A 26,133-nucleotide genomic window follows, 5' to 3' on the forward strand; every position below is an offset into this window, starting at 1 on the left:
GGGCGGGCCCGGAGCTCTCCGCGCACGGGGAGGGCCGCGGGGCCGCGCTGGCGGGAAGCCCCGGCGTCCCCTCCGCCTTTGCCCGCCGTCGCGCCCCCGCGGAGCCCGGCGCGGACGCCCGGGAGCGCAGCAGCCGCCCCGCGCCCGCCGGCCCCCGCCTCTCACGGGCGGCCCCATCCCGCGGGCGGGCGGGGGGGGAGCGAGCATGGGCGGCACCACCGCGCCGCAGCGCTGGGGGGAGGGGGCGGGGCTCGGCGGGGAGAGCCCAGCCGCAGCGGGGGTGAACGCTGAGGCGGCCGCGGGCGTCGCCGCCAGTACCGGCCCCAGCCCGGCCGGCAGCGCCGCTGCGACCCTGTCAGCAGGTAAAGCCCCTCCGCCGGGGCTGCGGTTCCCGCCGGGGCGCCGGCTGCGGCCGAGGGCGGAGGGGGCCCGCCGGGGCGCCGCCCTGAGGTGGCGGGCGGGTGAGGGGCGCGGTCCCGCCTCGGGGTTGCGGGCGCCGGGGTCCGCCGGGAGCGGCCGGGCCCGGCAGGGGTGGGCGGCATCCGCCGGTTTCCCATCCCGTCCCCTCCGCCGCCCCGGAGCGCGGGCATGCTGCGGAGCCGCGCCCAGCCTCCGCGGGGAAGGGTGGTGCCGGGGCAGGGCTAGGCCTCCGCGGCGCCGCGGCCTCGGGAGGGCTTCCCGGAGGTGGTGGCGGGGGCGGAAGGGAGGGAGGGAGAGGCTCGTCCCCACAGCATTTCCCTAGAGTGGGGGGCGAGAAGCGGGGCGGGCGGCTTCAGCCGCCTGGGGAGTCGGCGGCACCGAGCCCCGCGTGCCGCCAGCTCCGGCACGGCTCCGCCGAAGGGAGCCCGCGGGGCCGCGGAACCGATAGCCCCGCTGCTGCAAGTTGTGAGAGCAGCCCTAGGTGTAGGTCGCAGAGAGATCGTCTTGGGGCCAAGGTGCCCCTTCTCGTCTGGGAAGTACCTCCTTGTTGCCGGGGGTCGTCAAGGACAGACCTGGCCCTGAAAATAATAGGATTAGCAGTGCAGGTGGCATGTTGACCTGTGCACAGGGGTGTTCCAAATGCTCCTGCCGTCCCAACAGTATCAACTAGCCTAGCAATTTGGATTTAAAAGTCTGTACAGCTGGCAGCAACAGGCAGTCTCCAGGTTTATAGAATATGTAGGGAAACTCTTCTCTCTCTTCTTTTTTTATTTCTATACCCATCTAGAACTTGTTTGGGTTTCGGCATTCTGTAAATTCGTTTTGTGGCAAGGGGCTATGACGTACATGCATTGCGTGAGTGTTGTGACAAGGGTAAATCTGAAGTTACTCCCCATCTTTAGGAAAAGTGCAAAGTCATTAGTTGCTTTTTGTGTCATACTTCGTAGGTATTGCTGGTTTCCACATCCATATTTTTTTTGCAAAATCTGCCTTTTTTTTTTTTTAATTTGCACTTATTGCTGAGGTTATCAGCTTCTTTAATTTTTAGTTTGGTCTCCATTGGAAATTGTGAAAAGCATCCAAATTGCTTATATCTGATAGACAACAAGTTTAGCTTACGCTGTAATACTATCTGAACTAATGCAAAATAAGCCTCCAATCTGTTCCCTCCTGTTAATTATACAGTTTGGGAATACACATGTTGTCTTTTATTAGACCGATTATTGTAGCTTGGAAAATACATGATTTTCCAGGCCGGTTATCAGTTCTGAAACAGGAACATGGTAAGTCTCTAAGCTAAGTATGAGTTGAGGAAAAAATTGCTTAGAGTTTAATTTGATTATATATAATCAATTTCTGAAACAACAGAATAGTAGCTGTTCTGTGCTAGGTAGAGTGTGTTAGGAAAGGAAGGGAAAAGAATGGCAAAATGGTCTAGAGAGAGGAGACAGGTAACCAACCTCTAAAACCCACCATAAAAGCATTGGGAGAGATGAAAACTGTAGTTTTCTGAGTCTGGGGGGTTTTCTGTATTCAGTGGAGTTTTGTGTTCTAGTTTGGTCTCTGCTTTGAAAAATGTTTTGTCCGTTTTCTGCTGAGAATCTGAACTGAGAGATCAGAGCGATTGCTCGGTGAGAAGCGGTTCCCCGGTAGTAGCTGGGTGCTTTTCCTCTTGCCAGTTGTCAGCGCAAGCTCATTCTGGTTTGTAGGGGTTGCCGTGCTTCACCTACAGAGTTAACTGCTAGAGCATTTGATGTGCTTTCTAGAATTTCTTATACTACTCTAAGTATAAATAGAGGATCCAGACATTTTTGGTAGTTCTTGTGGGGAGTAGTGGGAATATTGGGGGACATGAGCCTGCAAAGTCATTCGAGTGTGCAGAGGAAAACCTAAAGCTGCTGTCTGACTTCTACTAGAAATACTGGAAGTGATGTAAAAGGTGGTCACTAATCTGACAGTTAAGTGACAGATACAGTAGATGTAATTACTGGTTAAAGTTGGGGAAAGTCTGAAGTAATGTTAACAGGAATAATAACTATATTAACAAATCAAAATGAAACAAACCACGTGACAAACCCTTACAATCTTGAAAGTCTTTTAATGGGATGAGAATCTTCCGTGGGTTTTTGCAATGTTTGTTTGTGATTCTTAAGCACGATGGCTGTGGTGAAGTTAATTTGTGCTTCCACAGAACAGACTGATTTTGTCTTGGAAGAAGGGGGCTAGGAAAAAGATGGAGATCATAAACTTATGGATATGTCTTGCTGTGTGTCTCATATGGCGAAATATAGGCAATATTGAATTATGTATTATTTCTTTAAAATTAGCAGTTTTTACAGTGGATAATGTAGATGAGTTATACTTATTTAATATGTTGAGAACCAAGGCTATAATAATAACATATAATAATATCTTTCATCTGTTAATCGTGAAAAAATTTGAGTTGCAGGTTACAGGGATGTCTTTCTCTGTATTCTGTATTATTTAAGTGGTACAGTAAATAGCTGGTGCTTTATCTCTTGTTTAGTCCTTTCCCTGAGTGCTTAAAAAGTTGGTCTTGGTAGAGTGCTCAGGTCATTTAAATCTTAAGTAGAAGATTGTGATTGTTGGCTACAAATGTCATCTGTTATATTTATGTTGGATAATGAAAGTTTCAACTATATCTTCATGTTGCTTAGTTGAGTACTAATATAGCTAGTGTTTAATTTGACCAAGTATTTTAATTTTCCAAACAGCTTCTAAAGAAAAACCTGGTGGGACTCAAAAACCTCATGAGAAAACCCTGCAAAAATATTTTTGAATACGGAACTGTGCATAGTACTCTCCTAGGCCATTATGCAACTTTTTAAAATGCCGCAAAATTTATGAATATAAGATTTTGAAGGTGAAGTAAGAAATAAAAACCAACCAACCAAACCAACCACAATATGCAGTGCATTGTAGATCTTCCTCAGTTACTGTCTTCTCTGCCAGAGTCATAAATTAAGACTGTTGTGCCACTGAAGACAGGGTCATTTGCTTTATTGTTTTTCATCTCAGGAGTCACTTTAAAAAGTCTCATCAAACTAGTATGAAATTCAAAATCTCTGAGCTTGATGTGCAGTGCTTGCTCATGGAATGTAAATACTTAGGGACAGTGATAATGCAGTGATTGTGTTTTGTACTTAATACTGTCTGAGAATATCAATGCTCAGATTAATGTAATTCCCAAGTGCCTGGAACTTGTTGTTTAGAAAATATGCATAGTATTGCTAATCAAGAAAATATTTTTTAAGTTCCACCAAAATTTTTCTCTCCTCTAATTGGATGCAGACCTGTCACTTATTTCATCTTCTGAAATGTGTAATTAAATTTAGTTGTTATTGTTTTGTTCTTGTATGAAACCTCTGTGTTTTGCAACCCAGTGTTTTGTAATAGAATTTATGTGAAAGATGCTAAACAGAACTAAAGCAAATGATCACGAAAAACATGAACGTATGCTGTTCTCTTAAGGTTGTGGTTTGATATCTGATACTAGGGCAGAGACCTTCATAGAGCTTTCTAGATAACATGAGGCAGTGCTATACAAAGCAGCAGCTTTAATTTAAAAAAAATCTGTACTGTTTAGGATTGTGTTAGTGTGTTCAGCAGTGTATGAACAATGAAACAGTCAGTCTTTGCAGAGAGCCTGAAACAAAAGACCAAGAGGTGAACTTCTTAATGTTTTGAATGGATGTCAACTTGGATGCCATCAGTGATACTCAATGTTCTGATTATTATGAATTGCTATAGTTAGTGTGGGGAAATACCATAATGAGAACTGAGCTGAAGGCTTATAAAAAACAGAATTAAAACAAATATAGATGGACATTGGCTAGCAAATAGTTATGCTATTCAGTGAAGACAGTTTCATTTCCTTTAAGATGTCTCTGCTTCCAAAAGTATGTGAAATGCTGATGTACAGTAAAACAAACTCTGATTCAGTTACTATGACTCTTGCAGTCTGTTGCCTTCTGAAAGGACTTAAACTGGAAAGGAGGGGAAAGATAGAAGTGCCTGACTAATGTAGAGTAAAAGGCACTTTCAAGTTCCACCTATTACATAAAATTAGTTGTTTGGAGGCAAAATAGGTTTGCCAATTTGCAGAAACTGTAGTTTTCCCCTCCTTCCTATGTTAGCTCTCAGACAAATATTAATCATATGGATTTTCAACGTAAGCCAAGTGTTTGAGTCATTGTGAATCCTACTGTTTTGAAACATTAAAAGAGCTGAGTAATGTTAAGATTAAAATTATTTTATAAGATTTTAATTTTCAGATGGGGGGAGGGGAACAAAATAATCAAATCAATCCCAGGATTGGATGTGTTTCTCAAATGAGGTTGAAGATCTTGGAGCTGCTCTTGATGACTGGCTTCACGTCTTTGACAAGAACAAATAACCTCCTCACAGTCGGTGGGAACTCTTGGACCTGTTTGGTTTGTTTTCATAGTACAGTTATTAGTTCAGGTGGTCAGCATCTAGTCTAGCACAGAGCACCCAAGCAGTTTCAGGATAACTTGATGATTTGATTCTTGTTGGGTTAATTTTTGTATAAATTTTTGCTACCCTATGTATTTTTTTACTGTAGTAATTATTTCTAACATAAATTGCACTTGTGTCATTTTCTGTTTATATATTAAAATGCAATTTATGTGGTATTTGTACACATTTAAAGTCTTGCATTAAAATTAAAGATGCTTATTCACAATCTATTGTTAAAACACGTGGTATTTAAAATTGATCTGATTAAAAGAAGTATTTGATCTGAGTATATTTCTGGTGACCCTTCCTGTCATGACTGATTGTTTTAAGTGATTGTTCATGTAAACCAATTTTATCCCTCGTTTGGAAAGGGAAGACATTTTCCTTCCTTCAGATTCTTGATTTAAATTGAGTTCAGTTGTTATTGAGCTGAAAGAAAGATTCTGATTGCATATATAGATGCTACGCTTGTCAAAATGATTTAACACTGTAAATTTAGAGCCTCAGTGCGTATCTAGTGATTTTGATCAGTTTTGGTGATTTACCTTAAAGATTTTGGAAGTGCAATGTAATGTCAGAGTACTAAAAAATTAATAAATCTGTGGTATATTAGGTTTTAGGTAGGCTTACTCTATAAAAGCTTTTTCCACCCTAAAATTATAAATTAGGTTTAAGCAAATGTATTCATCTTGTATTGCCATGTGAGAATGCAAAACGGAGTCCTTTCCTTTACATGTGCATGTTGGTGATGGGAAGGAAAGGAAGTAGAAGAGCTAATCAAGTTTCGTAGCAATCTCAACATTAGGTACAATAGGCAGAGTTCAAAAAATGGCACGGCAAAGTTTCCAAGAAGATATTAAGTCCAGATGTCCTAGAATTTCAAGAAACTAATAACGATGTTAGTACCATTTTCCTTACATTGGATCAGTAGGAAGGACATAGCAGGGGTGTTGGGTGCTCCTAACAATCTTAGGGGAGAAGAGCAGTGGTCCACAGGGAAGTGTTGCAGCATTTTATAGGATATTAAATGCCCCTTTTTGTCAGTCTTATTGACTGACACTTGTGGGACAAAAAACTTCTCCATTGTGGTTACTCTTTCTAGTAGTTTGGAGACAAGGTGTCTAAATAAAAAAACCTATCCAAAGTATGGAGAATGACGTGGCCAGGAAGTAAAACTACTGTTTTGGGTGCTACAAACACAACCTTCATCTTGAAGATAGGCAACAGAAAAGGGGAAGCTCCTCTTTTGTCTTAGAAGCAGCCCAAAAGAGGGAGCTGGATTATTTAGGGGTTTTTTTTGTACAGCAGGATAAAAATGTAATACAAATCCAAAGTAAAATTGCTATAAATGAGTATGTAACGATGTCAGCGCTTCGTTGCTGTTCCCCAGACTTTAGGGAAAAGCAGCTAATTGGGAAGGTCAGGTAGCTGGAGACAGGAAGTCATTAAGGCATTTTTTTTTTTCCCCTCTCATCTGTTACAGTTTGTTACAAATGCAAATAGATGGGCATCAAAAGCCCAACACGCACTTTGCGAAGGGATGAAATGAAGAAAAGAAAATTGACTTTTCCTAGTGGTGTTGCTTCAGAAGCTTGAGCAATTTTCTGTTCTCAACCTCTACAGAAACCTTGTGGCCCTGAATCGTAGACCTTCGTAGTAACTGTGACAATATGACAGCTGAAAGGCCAACATCCTAAGCAAACAGTTAAATTGCATGAGAGTTTCAGTGGTATGGCTAATGTTTGCCTTTTCATTGAGTCAGATATCATTTTGCTTCGCGCTTAGCTTCTGGAAGTAGGAGTTTAAGACTATTTAGCCATTTTTACTAATCTTTCAGTCACAGTTGCTGAGAAAAACTCCAAAATGGTAGTATGCATATCCCAAACGTTAAAAGCAAAAGACTTACAAGAACAGTGTCTGCTCTTTGGTGAAGGCTAGAAGCAGAGACGATGTACTTAGCTAGGCTGCTGTTGGCCCAGCTCACTTTGACTGAGATATGTAGGAGGTATTTACAAGAACAGAAGTTTCAGTGGATTGGAAAGATAACCTCCAGCAAAGCAGGTTGTGGAGCCATGGGCTCTCTTGTGGCCACGGTGCCTGGCAAATACATTCCTGTCTGTAGCCTTAGGCTTTGTCTCCACAGGGGAATTCTGCTATTTATAACCTAGTGAGTGTCACGTTTTCATAGAAAAGTTCTTGTATTAAAAAAAAAAAAAAGTGACACTTTGGGGAAGACTGCTTCTAGTGGGAGTATTGTACTTCTTTCCCTCAGCATTTTGTTTCTCTTCCATCCTCTTCTGTTGGAGACTTCATCTAGGGTCATTTTCCTTCCAAGAGCCAGGTAGGTAATTTCTGACTTGTGACCACTACCCTCTATGTTTATGTGACCTGAATATCTCCGCGCTCCCCCCGCCCCCCCCCCCCCCCGCCCCCTTTTGGGCTATGAACTCTACAAATACGTTTAGATTTTAATGCATTGTGAAGGCGTGGAAAATAATGAATCACAAGTTCAATTTACAACTTCCTTTTAAATAATGCCAGCTTTATCTAGATAGGTTTTTTTATAAGAAAGGTTTTTGTCTTGCCTAAAAGTTTTTTGGTAGATATAATCAGTATGTTAAAAATACTCCTACTATAAAGACAGCCTTTATTTTGAGGACTCTGCAGGTGCGAAGATAGCTAGAAGCACACCGATACATGCTGCTTTAACATAACATTTTCCTTAAATATTTGGTGTAGTTTCTTTTTCAGTAAGTGACAGTTTGAAAACAGGCAATACTGCATGAGAAACAGCAAAAGCAATTCAGAAGAGTATAGGTTAGATGTATCAATCTCATCACAAGTGGTACCTGAAGTAGTTACACAGCCTATGTACTCTTAATCCCGTACTTGTATTAGTAGGGGTGAAAAACAGTAGTTAGGGTTTTCACTTTCTAGTATGGGATTTCTGATCATTCAATGGCTCTCTGTAAAGTGAGGTTTTTGGTAGATTTTTTTTTTTTTTTTAAGGCCTATGGTAATATAAATCTCAAAAAAAAAAAAATAGAATAAACTACTAAAGTAGCCTGAACTCTAGTCTGGAAGAGGACTTAATTTTTGTGGCTTAAAATCACAAATAATTGACCAGAAATGTATTGTGAACCAATAGCAAAATTAAAATTAGACCTGAGGGCAATAGTTTTATCTGCTTATTGGATAATCAGTATAAAAAAGCAAATGTTTATAATCCCTTGTCTTATGAAAGAGTACAGCTGTATGCTAAATGTTACAGCTGCATAATTATGTGAACTGCATAATGCCTCGCTGTAACTTTGGTACCAAGGGAGTATGTGTGTGGTGCTGAATGGTGAGGAGGAGGGAAGGGTGCTGAAGACTATGTATAGATCAAATGCATTTTTTTTTTTTCTCCAAGCTGGTGATACATTTGAAAGGATGCAATGTGTATGTGTAACTGGTACTGCTGGGCTTTCTGCTCCTGAAGTGTGTAAGAATGTTCCACTTTCAAAAACTGTCAACCAGAAATTATTTCAGTCAAGCGAATAGTCATCTTAGTTGAATTGAGGCACTTTTCCTGTAGACAGTTCCTCTTAATGTGTATCTTCTCCACTGACTTTAAACCTAAAATTTTCTGTGTACTTAGTGCCTTTTATGTATACTGTGCAGTCTGCATGCTCTCAGAAAACAGGAGGCTGCTTAAGTAATCTTTTGTGCATGTAGGTGCCAGACCAGATTTTATATGCATAACACTGCTTGGCCCTACAAGATGCAAGGGTACTATGCCACTTCAGTAAATATCAATGTACTAGCCTCTTAAAAAAAAATCCCAAATCAAACTTGTTTAGAGATGGGTTTAAATGTAAGTGGTCTTTCAAAATGACTTTGAATTGTCATTCTACAGTACCCTTTCCATGGCAAAACTTGTTAGAATAGCTTCTGGGTATAGCTGGCTATTTGAAGAAGCAAATAATGTAGTACGTCAGCTCACTCTGTGTGTGTGTCCGTGTGTGTGTGTCCGTGTCCGTCCACCTGTCTCTCCCTAAGGACAAAATTGGACTGGAACCATCTCTGTCTGTCTTGTTACTTAGGGTTATATTTTTTTGCTTCATTAAGATCTTTTTGTTGCCACTACTTATGTGTTTTAAATTGCAAAACCAGTAATACTTTGTTCAGTGATGGAGTGTCCTGTGGTCAGTGAACCAGATTTTCACTGGAGAATTATTATTATAGTCACTAAAGACAATATAATTTGAATTTCACATGAAGTTCTGTTTGCAGGGAGTGTGATAAAAATAAATCTGTGCTTACGTACCAAAACATTTTGACCTGGAAACAAACATAATGAATATAAGATGCAAGAATGTTACTTTTGGAAAAATCACTCTTTTGGACTGTGAAGTATTAATGACTTTAAAAAATTCCTTCCTTCCTGTGCTTTTTTTCAACCTTGTGCTTAACACTGAATTTCTTGGGTTTTTTCTAGAACCTGGTGTGTGTGGGCAAAGAAGAGGAGGGGCTTTCTGTATGTGTTTTATGAATGTACTTGGCTTAGACTTTAAGTTGGATTTTAGAAATAAACTCGTATCTCTGAGCTTAAGACACCAGTCTAGTGAACTGTCAACTTAGTGTATAAAGAAGGGTAAAAGTCTAAAGTCACTGATCATTTTTTACTAGTAAATTTAGTAAGAACTATTTCACTCTAATTTCTAAACTGTGATTTCCTTTGTCTATTTTGTGATTGCTGTTAACAAGGTCAGTATTTGTTGGTCTGTTTGTCTTCCATGGAAATGGTAATCGAACCAGTCATTAAACACTGAGACGTGTCGTGATCTGTTAAGACTGATCACCGTGTGGGTTTGCTCTCTCATTTGCAAGCTGTGCATGCGCAGTGTCGGCAGCGCTGGTAAAATGACATTGAATTCTAAACCCAGCAGCACTACTGCAAGACACGTTCAAGCTGCCGCTTCCTCTGCTCTCCTCTGTTAGTGAAAAATACTAAAGGTTGATGCTTGCAGTGCTGAAGTCTGAAAGTGAACACAGATATTTATATTTGTCTGACTCAAATTACTTCTGTTAATAACTCCAAGTAGTTATTGCGGTAAATACAAACTTTTTATGTGGCAGGCTTTATTTCAAAGTTATATTAAAATCACAAGCTAAGTAGCGATGTGTGTATAAAATGGCACATATTTGTATTCTTCATGATGTGTAGGGGTATGAGGTGTTTTGGCGGAGGAAGGAAGGAGCAATATTGTTGGCTTGAAACTGCTTCTGCCACAGTTCATGGGTGGGGTTGTATTCGTGATGTAACTGCATGGGGCATGTTGGCACACGAAGAGGCAAGTCTGCTTTCATATCCCACTGATTTATTGTTTGCTTGTGGGTCTCTTTTGTGACCTCTCCTTTCCAGTTGTATATGCAATTTTGAGCACATACATTCATCGGTTCCTTAAAATTGGGGATGGTATCTGTTAGAGAAATGGATGTTTAAATAAGTTCTGCTAATACCCTTCCTCTCGAGAGGCGTTGGTTGATTATTTCCTGTTTTTGTACTAAAGCTATAATGGAGACATATCACTTTAAAACACTTCCAAAATGTGCAGAAGTGCAACAATAGCGCTGACCTCAGCGAGCGAGGTCACACCCAGGCTGCTTCCTGTTTTCTTCTTGGGGAGACTGGAGGCCCTGACGATGGGAGAACTCTCCTTTTTGTGTGCCTGGGGGCTTGGAATCACAGCGACAACTAATTCCATCTTACAAAATGAAAATTTAAAGATCTTAAGGAAAAGATTCAGTTAGGATTTCCAAGCTTATTTTCTAAATGGTAACCATTTTTTAAAAATTAACCATTATTCTTTTTCTTTACTGAAATGTCTAAGATGTTCTGCAACTAATGCACCCCTGAAAAATATATACATTAAAGATACAGAAGGGAAGGAGATGCACTGAAGAGGTTTGAAAGAGAAAGAAAGAGCAAGGTACACAATGGCACAATTACATCCCTTATATACTGTTATTTCAACTTATGCCTCTCTCTGCTCGGATTTAAGTATTAGTTGACCAATATAAAAGCACCTTGCTTTGTTGTCTTTGTTTATTGATGCAGTACAGCTACAAATCAGAACAAAGAATTCCTGGGAAAATGAACAGCTGGTAAGGTCTCTTTGAGAAACAGAGGAAAGACAACATAGGGCCAAGGTACAGTAAAAAAAGGCATTAAATGTTTAATTTGCCTCAGTGGAGAGCTGAGTGTGTGTGTGGTCCTCAAGCAGCTCTACCGTAGTAAATATATTACATAAAATTCCGACTAAAATACTTTTTATATCTGAAGGTATGTAACTACAGTATAGCATTAATGCATTTATTTTAAATGGCTGTTGTGCAGGCAGAGATTTCACTTTGTGTAAGGCTTTGTCCACTATGTCAAAGTTTATAGATTTCGAACCATTCTTGAATATGTCAAATCCATTCCCTTCAGGCTGTAATAAGAAATAAAAACTCTCTCTGTTTTTCCTCTCTAGACATGGCTCTGGGGAGACATAAATCAGTGGGCAAAGCTGCCAAAGTCTTGATTACTGTCACTAAATGAGGATATGTTTTATCAAAATCTTCTTTGGCACATCCTGAATATATAAAGTATTAGTCTGTGTATGCTGCTGGAGCTCAGCTTCAGAGCCAGAACCCCATTGTCCACCGCTGTTGAGACAGCAAAGCTTGCGTACGCTGTCAGCAGTTACAGAAGACAATCAGGTAACTTTACACAAGCGACTTCAGCATATAAAGGTTTTGCAGACTGAAGCCTGAATGTGTGTGAGTTACTAATATAGCTCCTTTGAGAGAGATCTGGACTATTTCCTGGTGTCTTTTTCCTATAATTAGTAAAGCACTATACTTAGCATTCCTTATGTTTAGCCACCTGTGTGATCACTAGTAGGGATGATCACATGAAAGCTATGTGAAAGCTCCTCTCTTACTTTCTGCTGCTATGCGTTAATCACTTGTGAGATCTTACTGCATATGAGTTGAAAAACTGAGGTTGACATGTATAGGTAAGCACTTATTCAATTCTGAAGGACTGATTTTTTTGATACAAAATAAAATTCTTGCCTAAATAATTCTTTAGTTGATAGCTCTTAAGAATCCAGTTAGACAGGCTGTTCTTTCTGCAGTCCCTTTAATCTCTGTATATTTGGCACAAAAATAGCAATGCTTTGTTGTGGGTAGGAGTGTATTTACACTTCTATAGTAATTTTTTTTTCCTCCTGTCTATATGGTGATTTTATATGGGAATAAGCTAAGCTTGCCGAGGCAAGTGAAAATGCATTTTATTTTTTTTTAATTAAAAGAAACCAAATTACTTAGCATCTTAGTTTGTAAACTGTAATCTTCTCTGAGACAGAAATAGCTCTGCTTTGCAGAACTAAAGGTTCCTATCACTACATGCCTGACTATTCTGCTTCAAGTAATCTGCCAAATATCAGCCCATTTCCTGGCTTTCCAGAGCTGCGGTGGCTCTCGGCCCCTGCGCCAGCCTTCTGCTCTCCTGCCGTGGGGTCGGCAGGTCCCTGTCTGATGAACTCCCTGCATCCTGGCTTGTGTAGGCGCTGTGTCCTGCCCTGCTGCTGGCCTGTGTGTCGCAGAGGTCCTGGGCTCGGTGAATCTTCTTACAGCGTGTCCTCAAGTGCATTTGGAGTGAATTTTTGCGGAGAAAAGGGTGTTTTTCCAGCCACGATGTTTGAGTCCACAGGTTGCAGAGAAAGTACTTTGGAGACAAGAACCTGTGGTAATTTGTCACTGCCTGCCTGTATAATGAAGAATTAAACTCAGCAAATGATGCTGCTTCTGAATGAGGAATAGTGTAAGGGGTAATTTGTCTGTGGAGCACTCAAGCCTGCCAGTGGCTTTCTTGACACTAGATATGCTGTGGAATCCGACTTAGTTAATTATTTTGCCTTGGGAGGCACTTTATTTTAGTATCAGTAAATTCACTTGTACAAGTCCGCTGAGGAAAAATTGCACTGAGGTACAGTTCAGCCTACAAATGACATTGCTTTTATGAGGGCAAAGATGTGCCGCCTTGGTTACAATAGTTATTGCTCACAATGAGCTCCCTGTATATGTTGCTTCTGATGGGAAGCATCTCGTCTCCTTGACCCCATTTCCTAATCGTTTGGGTGTCCTGCAGTGGTACACCCCCTGGCTACCAATGGTATTAAAAAGTTCTTCCCCTTCCTGTTGCTCATCCCCTCAAGGCCTCTTTGCCGTAGCAGATGATACTATTCATAGCACATCATGCACATCATGAATTGTATTTGAAGAGAAGCATCTGGCTTCTTCATCAGAGTTTCTACCTGTGAATGTTGAAAAGCAGATACCACTAGTATTCTGCATCTAAGGTAACTCAAAATATTTTTTCTCTGACTAAATATTTATTAAAAATATTAATAAGTCAGGGAGGTAGACATTACATTGCCACCAGTCTCCTAAGATGGCAGGAGGAATCCTGACTCTTTGTGCCTATAGAGGTGCAAGAGCTGATGGCTTCGCTGCGTGCACACCTGAGTACGATACAGCTGGGCACCTGGGGAAGTTCATGTTCAGAATAAAGAATTTTCCAGGCTGTGGAGCAGTGCTCTGTCCTGGCTGTAGTATTTTGATCTTCCTGGAGGGGAGAATGAACAGGCATGTGTCCTTTGTAACCTAGTACAAGTTGGAGTTGAATCCAGTGAGGTTTTCAGTAATTTGTTGTATGAGGAAAAATTTGCAATACAGAGATCACCTCTGTTCTTTGCAATCCCTGTAAACCCTGCAAAAGCAGTCCCAGCATTTAATCTGATAAAAACCAAGTTTTTTATCTGATGACTGGTAGCGTTGGGAAATAGCACACTTCAAGGTTGCGGTGATGACCTGCTTCTCTGCACTGAGGACAGGTTTATAGGATGCAGCCTCTGCTTTGCCATTGTTGCCAGCCATCTCAGTTCTGTGTTCTTGCTGTGCTTCACTGGTCACCTCACTGATACACTTAATATTATAGCAAGTAAATCTAGTCTGGATAATGGTCTATGCACATAACTGCATCTTGACTATGGCTTCCTCTCTTTGCCTCTCTTTTAACTGTATCACTGTAGCATCAGAAGCATTTAACCAGACACAGATGCATCTGCATGTGCAAGTTTCAAGCACGTGCTTACCTCCCTGCATTGCTGTCATGAGTATGGCATCAGTAAAGTGTTCACGTGGTAGTTTGACAGGAGTTCAGAGGTGCTACTTGCAGAGTTAGTGTGAATCTGGAAAAGCATCCATGACAGGTTCCTCTCCGCCCACTCAATTTCTGTAATTTCCTGTAGGCACCTCAAAATAGTGCTTAAAAAAAATTAAAAATCCCAAGTGGAAGCATCTAGCTCACGGTTCTGCTAGATACTTTATGGTGGATGATCATCTGAATGCACGAGCAGTTGTATTGGGAGCTGCAGCCAGCCAATACAACAGAGAGCGTTGGATACACTTCAGTTTAATGGTTAAACCGTGCACTTAGTTTGTTTACTATAGTATCCCGGTGTTTTTCTATACCTTAAGAATATCTCAGAGTTTGCTGTTCAGCTGCTGCGTACTGGAAAGGAGCTTTAATACTTAAAGCTAGAATAATCCAGTTCTAAAATGAATCTGGATTTTGTAGAAATACGTACTGGCTTGGAGGCAGTTATATTCATAGAGGTGTAGCTTGACCTTGAACCACTGATACATTTGTGCTGAGCAGTAATACTAATAACCTTGCAAATTTAGAACGTACTGATGTTGCTAGGACTTTTCAACTAAACAAAAATTATTTCTTTCAAAAAAGTATGAAATATCATTGTCCTTTAATTTGCTTAGGAATTGATTTTTAAGCTAAAGACGGGTGGGTGAAAAGGCTTCTGAAGCTGGATTATGTCTGTGTAGGAAATTGTACAGGTATAACGCAATTTAAAGCTGTTAAGTTTAACAGGTGTTTAGCTGCTGGTGCAGCTTGATACAGAAATGGCATTAATGATGAACAGTACTTATATGAATGACATTGAAGTCATTAACACTGACTTTATGGTTGAAGTGCAGCATGGTCATTGATGGTCTTTGAGTGCCAGTGCAATGCTACAGCTAATTTTCTAGTATGCTCATAGTTCTACCTATGATAAAAAAAAGTGCCCTGACTTTAGCTACTTGTGACCAGCCATGCATGCTTCCAGTTGAAAAGTAATGTCACTTCCTTTATGATCAATTACTCTCTGTGTTGAAGTTACTGTTTACAGAGCACTGAAGTGTGTGGCACATCACAGGCAGAAGCTGACTTCCCTTCTCAGAAAACTAGAGATGCATCAACTTCTCTGTTAGGAATCTTTATCTTCTGTTAAAAATAGCATGCAAGACTGCTGAAATGTTGGCAGATATTGTGGCTGGCTTGCTTTAGACATTTGAGTCCATTGTTTTGTCTGTGTTACCTTTGTGTAGGTTCCAGAACAAAAAAAGGGAAAACATTTTAAAAAGGATAGTTTGACACTGTTGGAACGGAAAGTGGGGCTATATTTCATAGAGGTATAGTATTGCAATCAAATATATTAAAATTGTAATTAAAGGCATGTGATTAGCATGCATGCTAAAGTGATTACAGTTTTTAATGCTTGGTTTTTGAAATCGGACATTAGTGTTGATGACTTCTATTTTATGCCTGCTGTGCATTAAGCAATATTAAATAGTCTGGGCTTCTGAAATAGGAAGGTGATGGTAAATAAAATAGTCTCTTAGAATATTCACAGATGGATTATAATGTCTTTGTAGTTGAACAGAGGTTTAAAGAAGGGAAAGGTGTGAATTTCATAGTTTGTTTATGTATAGCTGAAAATACTAGTTAGACCTTCTAAGTCACCCCTGTGCTCTTACCGATTAGGATGTATTTTGATTTGGAGATGATCCAATTTGTGTATGTTTGTGGGTTTATTCTGAAATGGACTTTGCAGTGCTATCTGTGGAAAGCATGGAGGTTCAGGTTGAAAGAAAAAAAGAGTAGATGGATAATTAATGAAGGTACACTTTTCTTCTTGAGTAGCAAGAAGTTTTGTAGCTCTCAAACACTTGTGTAAGCTGTTAGTCCAAGGGTAATTATCTTATGAGTAAGTTACTTTGAACCAAAACCTTTCACTGTTTACATCTATGAAGTGTTGTGTTTTATAGATGGAAAAAAGCCTTCCAGAGTCTGTCTTCTAGAGCGCATCACTACTGAGCTACAAAGAACCAGTAGCTAGACCAAATAAAAGGGTTTCCCTAGAGGTCTACAATTTCCCAGACACACCGTGACCTGTCTTCCCCTGTTTTTTCGCCATTTTTCAGTGGACTAGATTGCGGGGACACTACTGTATTGTCTCTCATGCTTAAATAAAAAGCTTAGAATAATGTTTTGAATAGGTTCTTCTCCCCACTTTTCATTCCTCCCTCAATTTTCATTTTCTGAGGAGTAGTCTGACTTTTGTCATTCTTCTTGTATAAGCTAGAGGTGTTTTGGGCTTTTTAGATAACGTAGTGGGACCACCGCCACCTTTCTGGTGTGCTTTTTCTATTATGAAAAAAATACAAACAAGTGCCTGGCTTGTTCATGAGCAAGCTACTAGCTTGTTTTGCTTTCACTACAAGGATATTGAAGTCTACATGTATGTGAATAGACTTCAGAGGTCTCTGTTGTGGTGTTTGGCTGCACTGCTGTACTGGCGATAAAGAGGAAAATGGATCTGAGGAAACTGTTCAACTGAACAGTTTTTTTTTTCACTGAAAAAATCAGATGCAAAATCTGATTGAAAAAAATTACTAACCTGAAAGTGTGCTTGCATGTGGTCTTACTATTGATTGATCTTTTCCTTAAGGTTGCTTTGAGTCCTTGTTCAGATGAGAACTGCTTTAGGCTGCTGTGGGCTGTACCAGCATGAGGATGCTTTTAGGGATGGTTTGGTTTTTACTATCCCTTCTCACTGTGTGGGTGCTTTTGAAATGAAAACATCATTGTGCCTTGCCCAAGGAAAATATGGAAAAAAAATTGTAGAAAACCTGGTATTTTATTTAGCTGTAGTCTAGGATTCAAAATTTTCATCTTTAATTAAAACAAAAACTGCTTTGGGTGTCATGTGCAAAGGTGCTTGTATCATAGCACTGTTGAGCTCAAAGGTAAATGTTTAAGGTGACCACTGCAGTCTTTGCTCTCTGTTGCCATCTTGGGGTGAAGACTGACAGAGGTTTCCGGGTGGGTGAGAAGAGTGGTGCTACAAATGCATTCAGTAACAGTTTTTTTGAAGTACAGTGGGTGGTTCTGTTGACAGTTGCTTCTGTATTCAAAATATACTTCATTTAATTCTGCTTTTTATGGTAATTCAGGAAATGAAATAACTTAGGTCTTGCCAAATCTATTAGTGTACTAAAGGGAATATCTATTTGGAAGCCTGTCTAAAGGCAGAATAAATATATATAGGTTTGTGGGGGTTTTTGTTTTGTTTTTTAAAGAGGAGAAAGTCATACTGAAACTTATTTTTCTTCCCTCTTACTGGCAGGTTTTCTTCACCAGTGGAGTGTGAGAAATAGAGACTGAAGAAGATGAGTGAGCTGGAACAGTTACGGCAGGAGGCAGAGCAGCTGCGAAATCAAATCAGAGTAAGAATTGCTAATTGCTTATTTTTCATGATAAAGTTCCTCCCTTAAAGGAATAAAAGTATAAAGATTGTATCTATTACTTGCTCCTGTTTAAGTTGTGCAGAGCTTAAAATATTTTCAGAATATTTGTTTAAAAATCAGAAAAGTAAGCCATTGGTATAATGAAATGCATTCATAATATATTTCGTGAAAAAAATGTTTTATTTCCTACTGAAGTTTGCTGTGTCTTGTTACTAGGGGTGTACGTGTGTCTGCAAATTTTTTATTTTGGATTTTAAAAAGAAAAGGGAGCAGCCAAACTTCTAGAACCTAGGCACGACAAGTTTGGGCTAAGGATATTAGAAGACCTTGTTTCTGGTCTAAAAGTGACCGCTGCGCTGCCAGTCTTGATAAGCATGCAGGTCAAAGCATGGAGTGTGAGAGAAAACCTTCTAGGGGTGGATGTCATTTCTAAAAGCCATGTTCCTTTGCTTCCTGTTGAATTTATTGTTTTGAAAATGCAGATCACCCCATATGTGCTAATTTTTTGTTGAAATTACTCATTGAAGGTAAACCAAGTATGAGCTGTCATGCCCAAAGTCAGTTTACCAGGAATCTGTTGCAACATGCCTGTATATTTCAGTGGTGCAGTTTTCAGTAGAGAGAAAAGTACAAAGTATAAGGATTTTTAAGTGTGTTTATTCTTCATCAAAATTGCCTTTTCCTAAACATGAAGCATTCATAAATCTGATTGATATGGGAATGCCTTATTTGCAAACATTCTTAGCAGCTAAGACTACAGGTTTCTTAAAATACGTTGCATGCACACCGACTTTTTTAGCATGGCATCTGCTGACAGCAGTTGTTTTGTGGTGGTCTGCTGCTTAGTACAGTGGACGTTAGGCTGGTTATTACTATCAGCCATGCGGGAAACACACTTCATGTGTTAGTAGTTGTGTTGGGGGCAAATGTTGCTTTCATGGCTGCTCATTCAGTATCATCCAAGGAGAGCTCCGTGTCCTATAGTTTTCACTTAATACACTAATAAAAGACAAGGTGGGGATCAGTCAGTGTTCTGGGACTGGGTACCCCTTCTAGCAGCTCTGTAGAGGAATGCAAATAAATTTTAGTTTGAAATGCTTTTTCTTAAATTTATGCTTTATTACAGCATTGCACAAATAAAAGGTATACATAATTTTTCAGTTCTTCTGCCTGATGCGTAAAGACTTTCTCATTACATTATGTTGGGGTGAGCCAGTTAGTCTTAATTCAGTCTTAGTAATCCATCAGTCTGGTTTTATGCAAAATTGTGTTGTGTGAAGGAAGAGATACCAAGCAAGTAAGAGAGCTAGACTGTGTTGCAGGAGTGTTTGCTTTTTTAACTTTGGAGCATAAAAATCTGATTGGCTCTTTGTATAAGGACTCCATTTTGTGGCTTTAGGTCAATTTAACATTTCCCTTGTAACTCTGTCGCCCCAATTTGTAACCAGAACTATACATATGTAGCTGAGTAACCATGAGTCACCATGGCTATTGCAATTGGAATCTTTTGGCTCAGCATTGGCAATTAGTGTTTGCCTCTTTGGATCCGAGTGCAGGGTTGGATACCTTATGCTTAATTTTAACTTCAGATTAATATGCAATTAAAAATGCTCCTGATGACTCAATACTGAAGAAACTTTCTGACCAAATAATCCAGTTTCACATTTATATAGGTGACTGTCTTGCTTATTAAATCATTGCACAGTTTTCTTTCTAAATAGGTGTTTTGTTTGGGATGGGTAAGAGGATAGATACAGGATCTAAAAAAAAAAAAAAGGTTTTTTTAAGTGTCTAGAATATCTAGCGGGCTGGTAACTTTCACGAATTATTTTTGATGCGCTCCTAAAAAGAGGTGAGGTCACTAACAGCATTTGATGTTTTATATGTAGCTAGCAGTTTGCTATCTTAGTTGTTTACAACTCTTGGGTTTTGCCTGATACTTTCTCTAACAATATAGTCATGAAAAATCAGTGTTGTGCTTATAAGTGAGTTCCAGATAAAATTATACCTAGCAGCCTTCTAAAGTAGAATAAACTGTGAAGCATAGCTGTCAATTTCCCAATAAACTTTTTGTAGTCTGCAATTTTTTAGAAATGTTTAATGATTTTTTTTTTTTTTTCCTTCCTTTAAACAATACCTAGGTAATGTACCTTTGCTTCCCCATGCAGTTACTACAACTGTAGCTCTGTTCTGTACACAGATAGACTATGCTGGAGGGGTAAAATAAGACTGCGTGAATTTTTAGTGCAGGAAGTTTGAAACATCGGTGAAAGATGAACTATTAGATAGCAGGATGACTTTGTGGTTAAAGTTGATTCCTAGTTCTGTCTATAATAAAGTTCCCATGTGATGTGTGTCCTCACTTTGAGAATTGAAATTCAGGATATGATTTTTGGAAGTGTTGCATACTTGAGACAGTGTCATTTGAAATTGAATGACATTTTGAACAAATAAGACACTATATTTACAAAAAAAAAGATAGTTTGGGGAAAAAAGTTAAATCTTAAGTGTGTGTGCTAGGAAATCGTGGGGGCTGCACATTGATCAAGTGGATAGATTTTTTTTTTTTCTCACAAGTTCTGTGTTGTCTGCTGCATGAACTGAGAAAAATCTACAATTATATAGAGGAATTTTTTATGTTATGACACTAATGATTCTGTTACGATGATGCATATGTAGAAATGACAGTTAAAACGCGAGAATTAAAACAGCCTGTTGCGACTTTGCCAATCGTATGGCAAGTATTAGACAGCCTCAAGTATAGGTGTTGCTAATAGCTCTTTCTTCAAGAAAAATTGCTTTGTTTCATTCAGACTGCATTCAGAATTCAGTTTATGTTGGACATCATCAAGTGTTTCAGCTAAACTAAACAATTAAAGTTGTTTAAAATCCACTGTTTCTTCCTGTGGATGAAATAAGTCCTGAGTGCTGGGGGATTTGCTGCTCTGGTATTTTAAACCCCTCCTGATTCCAGACGTCAACATTTAATAAATATTTCTACAGTTCAGACATTTTAAAAATAAGTTTAGATGACTTAATCCACTCTCAGGCTTGCTTTCTGGGAGGAAAGCTATGAAGGGTGGTCAAAATAAACATACACTAAAAAATTGTTAAAGTTGCAAAGTCAAGTAACTCTCAAGCAAAAGCTTGAAAAATTTTAAGATCCTAGTCTGAATATGTTGATGTAGTTCCAAAATGTGTGAGTAAACGTTTCTGTTCCTCCTCTCAAAGAGGACATTGCCGTTAGTGTACAGATTGAATGCTTTCTTGGGGTGGGAGGACACGCAAATTCATGGTGAGGAAGGCCATCCGCCATTTGTGGGATGCCTGCTTCATTGGTGACAGAAGTTGGAGGTATTTGGAGACATTGCAGGGAGTTAGAGAGGGTCTTGTGGCTGATCCTTCAATACTGCTGTTGATAGTTCTATCGTTTAACTTGTGCTGTAGAGTTCCTGTCTGATTTTAAGCCAATTATTTTAAACCATGCTTCTCAGAAGTGGTTGCTGACTGTGTGCCTATTTTTGTTTTTTCGAAGACGGGAGTCTGAGTTGCAGGAGTGCAGTGCAATCGCAATTGTAACTGAAACCAGGTTTTGCAAAATCGGAGTGTTGCAAACTAGGCTCAGTGGTGCCTTGCCTGTGTTAGGTGTCCAATCTGTTACTCTGATGATACAAACGAAAGTAAGGTCTGTTTTCTAGGTGGGGTTGAATAACATGCAGAAAGTAAGTCATATGTCCATAGAGTCTGAAATGATGAAAAAAAGACGGAGTATCTGTATGGAAACCTGAACACCATCCATTCCATGAAATGAATGAGGGTGTTAGTTAACTACTTTTTTCCTTCGTTTTGTATGAAGTGCATCAGCAGCTTAAGCTTCGGTCAGCCTGCTGTCTGTCCTACTTTCCAGATCCTGCCTGTTAATTTTCATCCTGCCTCTCATAACCAGCATAGTCACACCTGCGATGGCAAGGGGGTTAATGCAAGAGCCTCATGTAGCACAAAGCTTGCTAATCATGTATAATATGTGGTTGCTTTTTCAGGTGGATCAGTTCTTCCCTTGGTGCTCAGCACACCCTGAGCTAACACACCCACACCAGGGAAGGAATACAGGGAAGAGGGTAGGCACTGGGACTTCAGGATGGCTCCAAATGCCTTTGAATCACATATTCTGTAGAAAGGGAGACTCAAAGGTTGCTTCTTAAGTCCCTCTTCTTCCACTGCCCCCATCTTATGTGCCAATGCTTTAGATTCCTTGGACAATAAAAGGTATTAGTGTGACAGAAGGCATATTGGCATGTAAGTTGTTGTTGGCTTGTGGCTTTTTGAGTGTGGTGAAGTCTAGCTTAAGAGCTGCTTTTCCTTTAGATGCTTTTTCTCGGTTGATGCTCAGTGTTGCCTTTTAGATTCAAATTGTTCCATTCTTTTGTTTCAGGATGCAAGGAAAGCATGTAGTGACACAACTCTTGCTCAGGTATGTTCTTGATTCTGTGTATAGGCTGTTACTTGATATATAAAAAAATAAAAATCCCTACAATTTATGACTGTAACATGTTCCTATTTAGTAACTAAAAGAATAAAGTGAAACAAGCCTTTGGAAATGTACTGTGTATTTATACAGTTATTTAAAACAAAACAAAACAACCCCACCAAAAAAACCCAAACAAACAGCAAAAAAAACCCCCTAGTCAAAAAAAACCTCCACCATCTTAATGGGTCCTGCTTCCAGTTTACCTTTTAAATAGAGTGTGTTTAGTATATTTAGAAAGACTTAAATAAATGTCTTTTAGCTGTATTTTGGAAACAAAAGTATTTTGCATTTCAAGCTCTGCCATGCTTTAAAAAGTAACAGTGCAGTAAATATTGGAGGTTTTTCTTCCATTAGTTTTAATTGAAAACTTTCATATTTGATAATCTGAAAGAGCCTCAGTATTACTTAGTCTTATTTAAAAAAAAACTTTCTGAAGTTCCAGGTATAGCCATTGTGAAGTGTGTTAGTCTATCTTCTGTAATATCTGTTTTCCTCAGTGTTGCATGGACCTAATCCTGGGTTGTACACTAGTATCCTTTTTTTTTGTGTTGCATGCCAAGATAGATTATTTTCCATCAAAGTTCAAATGTATTTAGTTATCTTGTATATTAAAAATAGTTCTCAGTATCTCAGGGGTTTGTTATATTTATTTTTAGATCACAACAAGTCTGGACTCAGTGGGTCGAATTCAAATGCGAACAAGGCGTACGCTTAGAGGTCACTTAGCCAAAATCTATGCTATGCACTGGGGATCTGACTCAAGGTTTGTACAAGTGATCCTTAAACCTGCAGTTTAAGGGTTAGAAATCAGATTGGTGACTTCAGAATTAATATCAGGTTTTGGGAGCCATATGGTATGGTGTTGGTGCCCTTGCAGGGGTATCACCGACCATGACTGTGGTGGGTTTTTTGTCTTTAGTTATAGTTTGCCTTTTTAAAACCAGTGAGGATTGCATAGTGGTAATAGAGGAGCCTTGATTGAAAGGAGAGGTATGTTGCTTGTTCTTACCACAGACATTTTGCCTTTTCCTTCTTTAGTTTTAACTAAGTTCTTTGAGTCTGTTTAAGCAGAGGAGGGTGTGTGGTGAGGCATATTTTTGGAATGATGGATATTGTGTTTTCCAAGATGTTGAATAATTATGTAACTTCTGTGATAACAGAGATTTAAAAGCTTTATGGACAAATTTTATTTCATTGAAAAAATAACCTTTTGTACATAGCGGGAAAAGTTACTTAGCTTCTAGGAAGGAGTTTTGTTGTGCTGCCTTTAGAGCAACTGATGGTCAGATGTTAACAGTGCCTCATGGTCTACTCTGTCATGTAGTCCAGAAAGAAATACATCTAGAACCTGCTCTCAAAATAAGATTTATTTTCCCCTAAATTTCTTGTTTATTTTTGTGTAGCTGTATAGTTATTGGTATATGAAAAATAAAAGCACCTGTGGATAGAGTTCATAAAATGTGTTTTCAGTAAGTTGTTTGGTTTTGTCCATTGTTAATCATGAGTCCCTGTGGACACATGATTCTTCGGTCAGGTAATATGTAGATCTTTGCAGATTTTTTCCCAACAAACGTCTTTCCAACCCTGCCCCCCTCCCCCCCCCAAAAAAAAGCAGAGGGTAATAAATTATGAAGTTTCCGAATCACTTGGTAATCGTGCATGATGTGTGTCTATTTTGAGATTTTTTGGTTTGTTTTGTATTAACATATTTTATTTTGTGCTTATATTTAGGCTACTAGTCAGTGCTTCTCAAGATGGAAAATTAATTATTTGGGATAGTTATACAACAAATAAGGTAGAGTTATTTATAATCCATATCAATAATTCATGCATAATTTCTGTGTTTGAGGGGGCTTATCTATTTTTTCTATGGTTGCAAGGCAAAAATGAAAAGAAGTAGTCTTTTTCTAGTTCAGACAATCTTTTATTTTTCTTTCATGATTAGCTGATTACTAGTGATATGTTGTAGGTTGTGTCTCAGAAGCAGTTGTTCTCGGTAATATGTAATGTTTTTACTCTAATTTGCTAGTGCAGTAGCCTGTAGCTGTTGCTTTCTGCCTGTGTGGTGTTGCTTCTGAAACTAATTTGGTTTTAAATCATAGAAATACACAACCTCAGAATTTACAAGAGTGCTTTGCTTTTGAGGGCAGAGAAAGGAGGAGGGGGGAAAAAAAGCTATTAAATGAGAAAAGCTTAGGTAGAGTGTAGAATGGTGATCTGTTTCCGTAAACTGTCCAGTCTCCATGGGTACAACCATCCCTTTTATAACCTATAGTTCAGAGATGTAGAAGAATTGGACAAAGAAATCTAAGTAGAATAAACAAATGTTGTAAATGTTTAAGTTTAGAATAGCTGTGCTATTAAATAATGTTGTACTGTAGTTCTGGATATCGACCCTGGAGACTACTGGTACTTTTCATCCTAGTATGCATGTATAAATATGAAATGGGTTGTAATATGTTGTAAAATCAAAATACTGAATCTTGTGATACACAGTCTACTTGGTGTGTTTAATCTGCTATAATTCATTAACTGATATGAATGACCTCAGTGAAAAATGAAAGCTAACATGTGACGTAGCATTCATGAGCTCTGTCTTTCTGAAGATGCATGCCATTCCTTTGAGATCCTCCTGGGTGATGACTTGCGCATACGCACCGTCTGGAAACTACGTTGCCTGTGGTGGATTGGACAACATCTGTTCCATATACAACTTAAAAACCAGAGAGGGCAATGTGAGAGTGAGCCGAGAGTTGCCAGGGCATACAGGTCAGCCATATTCTTGCTTCAGCTTTGGTTTTTTATTGCACCAAATGAAACAATCTCGCTTTGAGGTATTGTGAGTATTGTGAACTGTGAAATAGTTTTGTTGGTTACAGACTAGCTGTGGGAGAACTTTAATCACTGCTTTTGGATTTTAAACTTCAGTTACTACTCCTGGGTCTGAAACTAACATAACCGTTTTGTTTTTAGGATACTTGTCCTGTTGTCGCTTTCTAGATGACAACCAAATTGTCACTAGCTCAGGAGACACCACTTGGTGAGTTTTTGAGCTCTGTTGGCTTTTTTTTCCCTTTTTTTTTTTCCTTCCCCCCCCAATGCTTTAATTTGTATTTAATACTTAAACTCTCAATTAACCACATACATTGTGTTAATGTTGTCACTTTATCTGCAGCGCTTTGTGGGATATTGAAACTGGTCAACAGACCACCACATTCACTGGGCATACTGGCGATGTGATGAGTCTCTCTCTAAGTCCAGATATGAGGACTTTTGTTTCGGGTGCCTGTGATGCCTCCTCGAAGCTTTGGGATATTCGAGATGGAATGTGCAGGCAGTCGTTCACAGGGCATGTGTCAGATATTAATGCAGTTTGTGTAAGTGATCATTTGTATTTCCACATGGGAAGAAAGGGGGAGGATAAAAGCTATAGCTGCATGAATTCAGCTTATAGTCTACTGGGTTACCTTGATTTAAAATCAATTACTTTGTTAGGGTAGAGACTGTTAAATTGTATATAATGAAGAAGGTTGTCTAGTAAGTTATGATCTGGTTTATAACTGAATTATTATTACCGTTATCTATGATGCATTGAAGTGTTCTTGGAATAGTTTCAGCTATGTTTTTGTTCCATAACTGAGACCTTACTTTTTTTTAAGAAGCAAAGAATGGAGGAGGGAAAGTTTTTGCAGTGTGGCAATGTGTTAAAAACTGAAAATTGTAGATAAATGTGATATACTGAGAGGGCGCAAAATAGCCAAGCATCCTCATCTTGAAGTTTTTTGTTGAATGAAAGTGTACTTGATATTTTCTGTTGAAAAGAGCTTTCAGCAAAATATGCTGGAAGGCAAAGTTAAAATCAGTACTTATGTTGAATATTCATCCCTGGAATCATTTTGTAATATTTATAAACTGGATTATATTTCCTCTCTGTCATAGTAACACTATGTTCTGATCTGCAAGATACAAGCTCTGATAAATAGGGAATGAAATCTAAGTCT

The 26,133-nt window shown here is 39.2% G+C and overlaps 1 protein-coding gene across 1 annotated transcript in view; it reads left to right on the forward strand.

The window, feature by feature from the left end:
* The first annotated feature begins 309 nt into the window (after nt 1–309).
* Nucleotides 310–26,133, forward strand: part of GNB4 (G protein subunit beta 4) — a 32,878-nt gene continuing 7,054 nt past the window's right edge. The window contains exons 1-8 of the mRNA XM_050902432.1: nt 310–362; nt 17,484–17,583; nt 22,037–22,075; nt 22,789–22,895; nt 23,864–23,927; nt 24,739–24,901; nt 25,106–25,172; nt 25,308–25,509. Coding sequence (XP_050758389.1) covers nt 17,527–17,583; nt 22,037–22,075; nt 22,789–22,895; nt 23,864–23,927; nt 24,739–24,901; nt 25,106–25,172; nt 25,308–25,509 — 699 coding nt within the window. The 5' untranslated portion in view covers nt 310–362; nt 17,484–17,526. The remainder of the gene's footprint in view (nt 363–17,483; nt 17,584–22,036; nt 22,076–22,788; nt 22,896–23,863; nt 23,928–24,738; nt 24,902–25,105; nt 25,173–25,307; nt 25,510–26,133) is intronic.

The sequence above is a fragment of the Gymnogyps californianus genome, chromosome 10 (assembly GCF_018139145.2).
Source record: "Gymnogyps californianus isolate 813 chromosome 10, ASM1813914v2, whole genome shotgun sequence".
Taxonomy (NCBI): domain Eukaryota; kingdom Metazoa; phylum Chordata; class Aves; order Accipitriformes; family Cathartidae; genus Gymnogyps; species Gymnogyps californianus.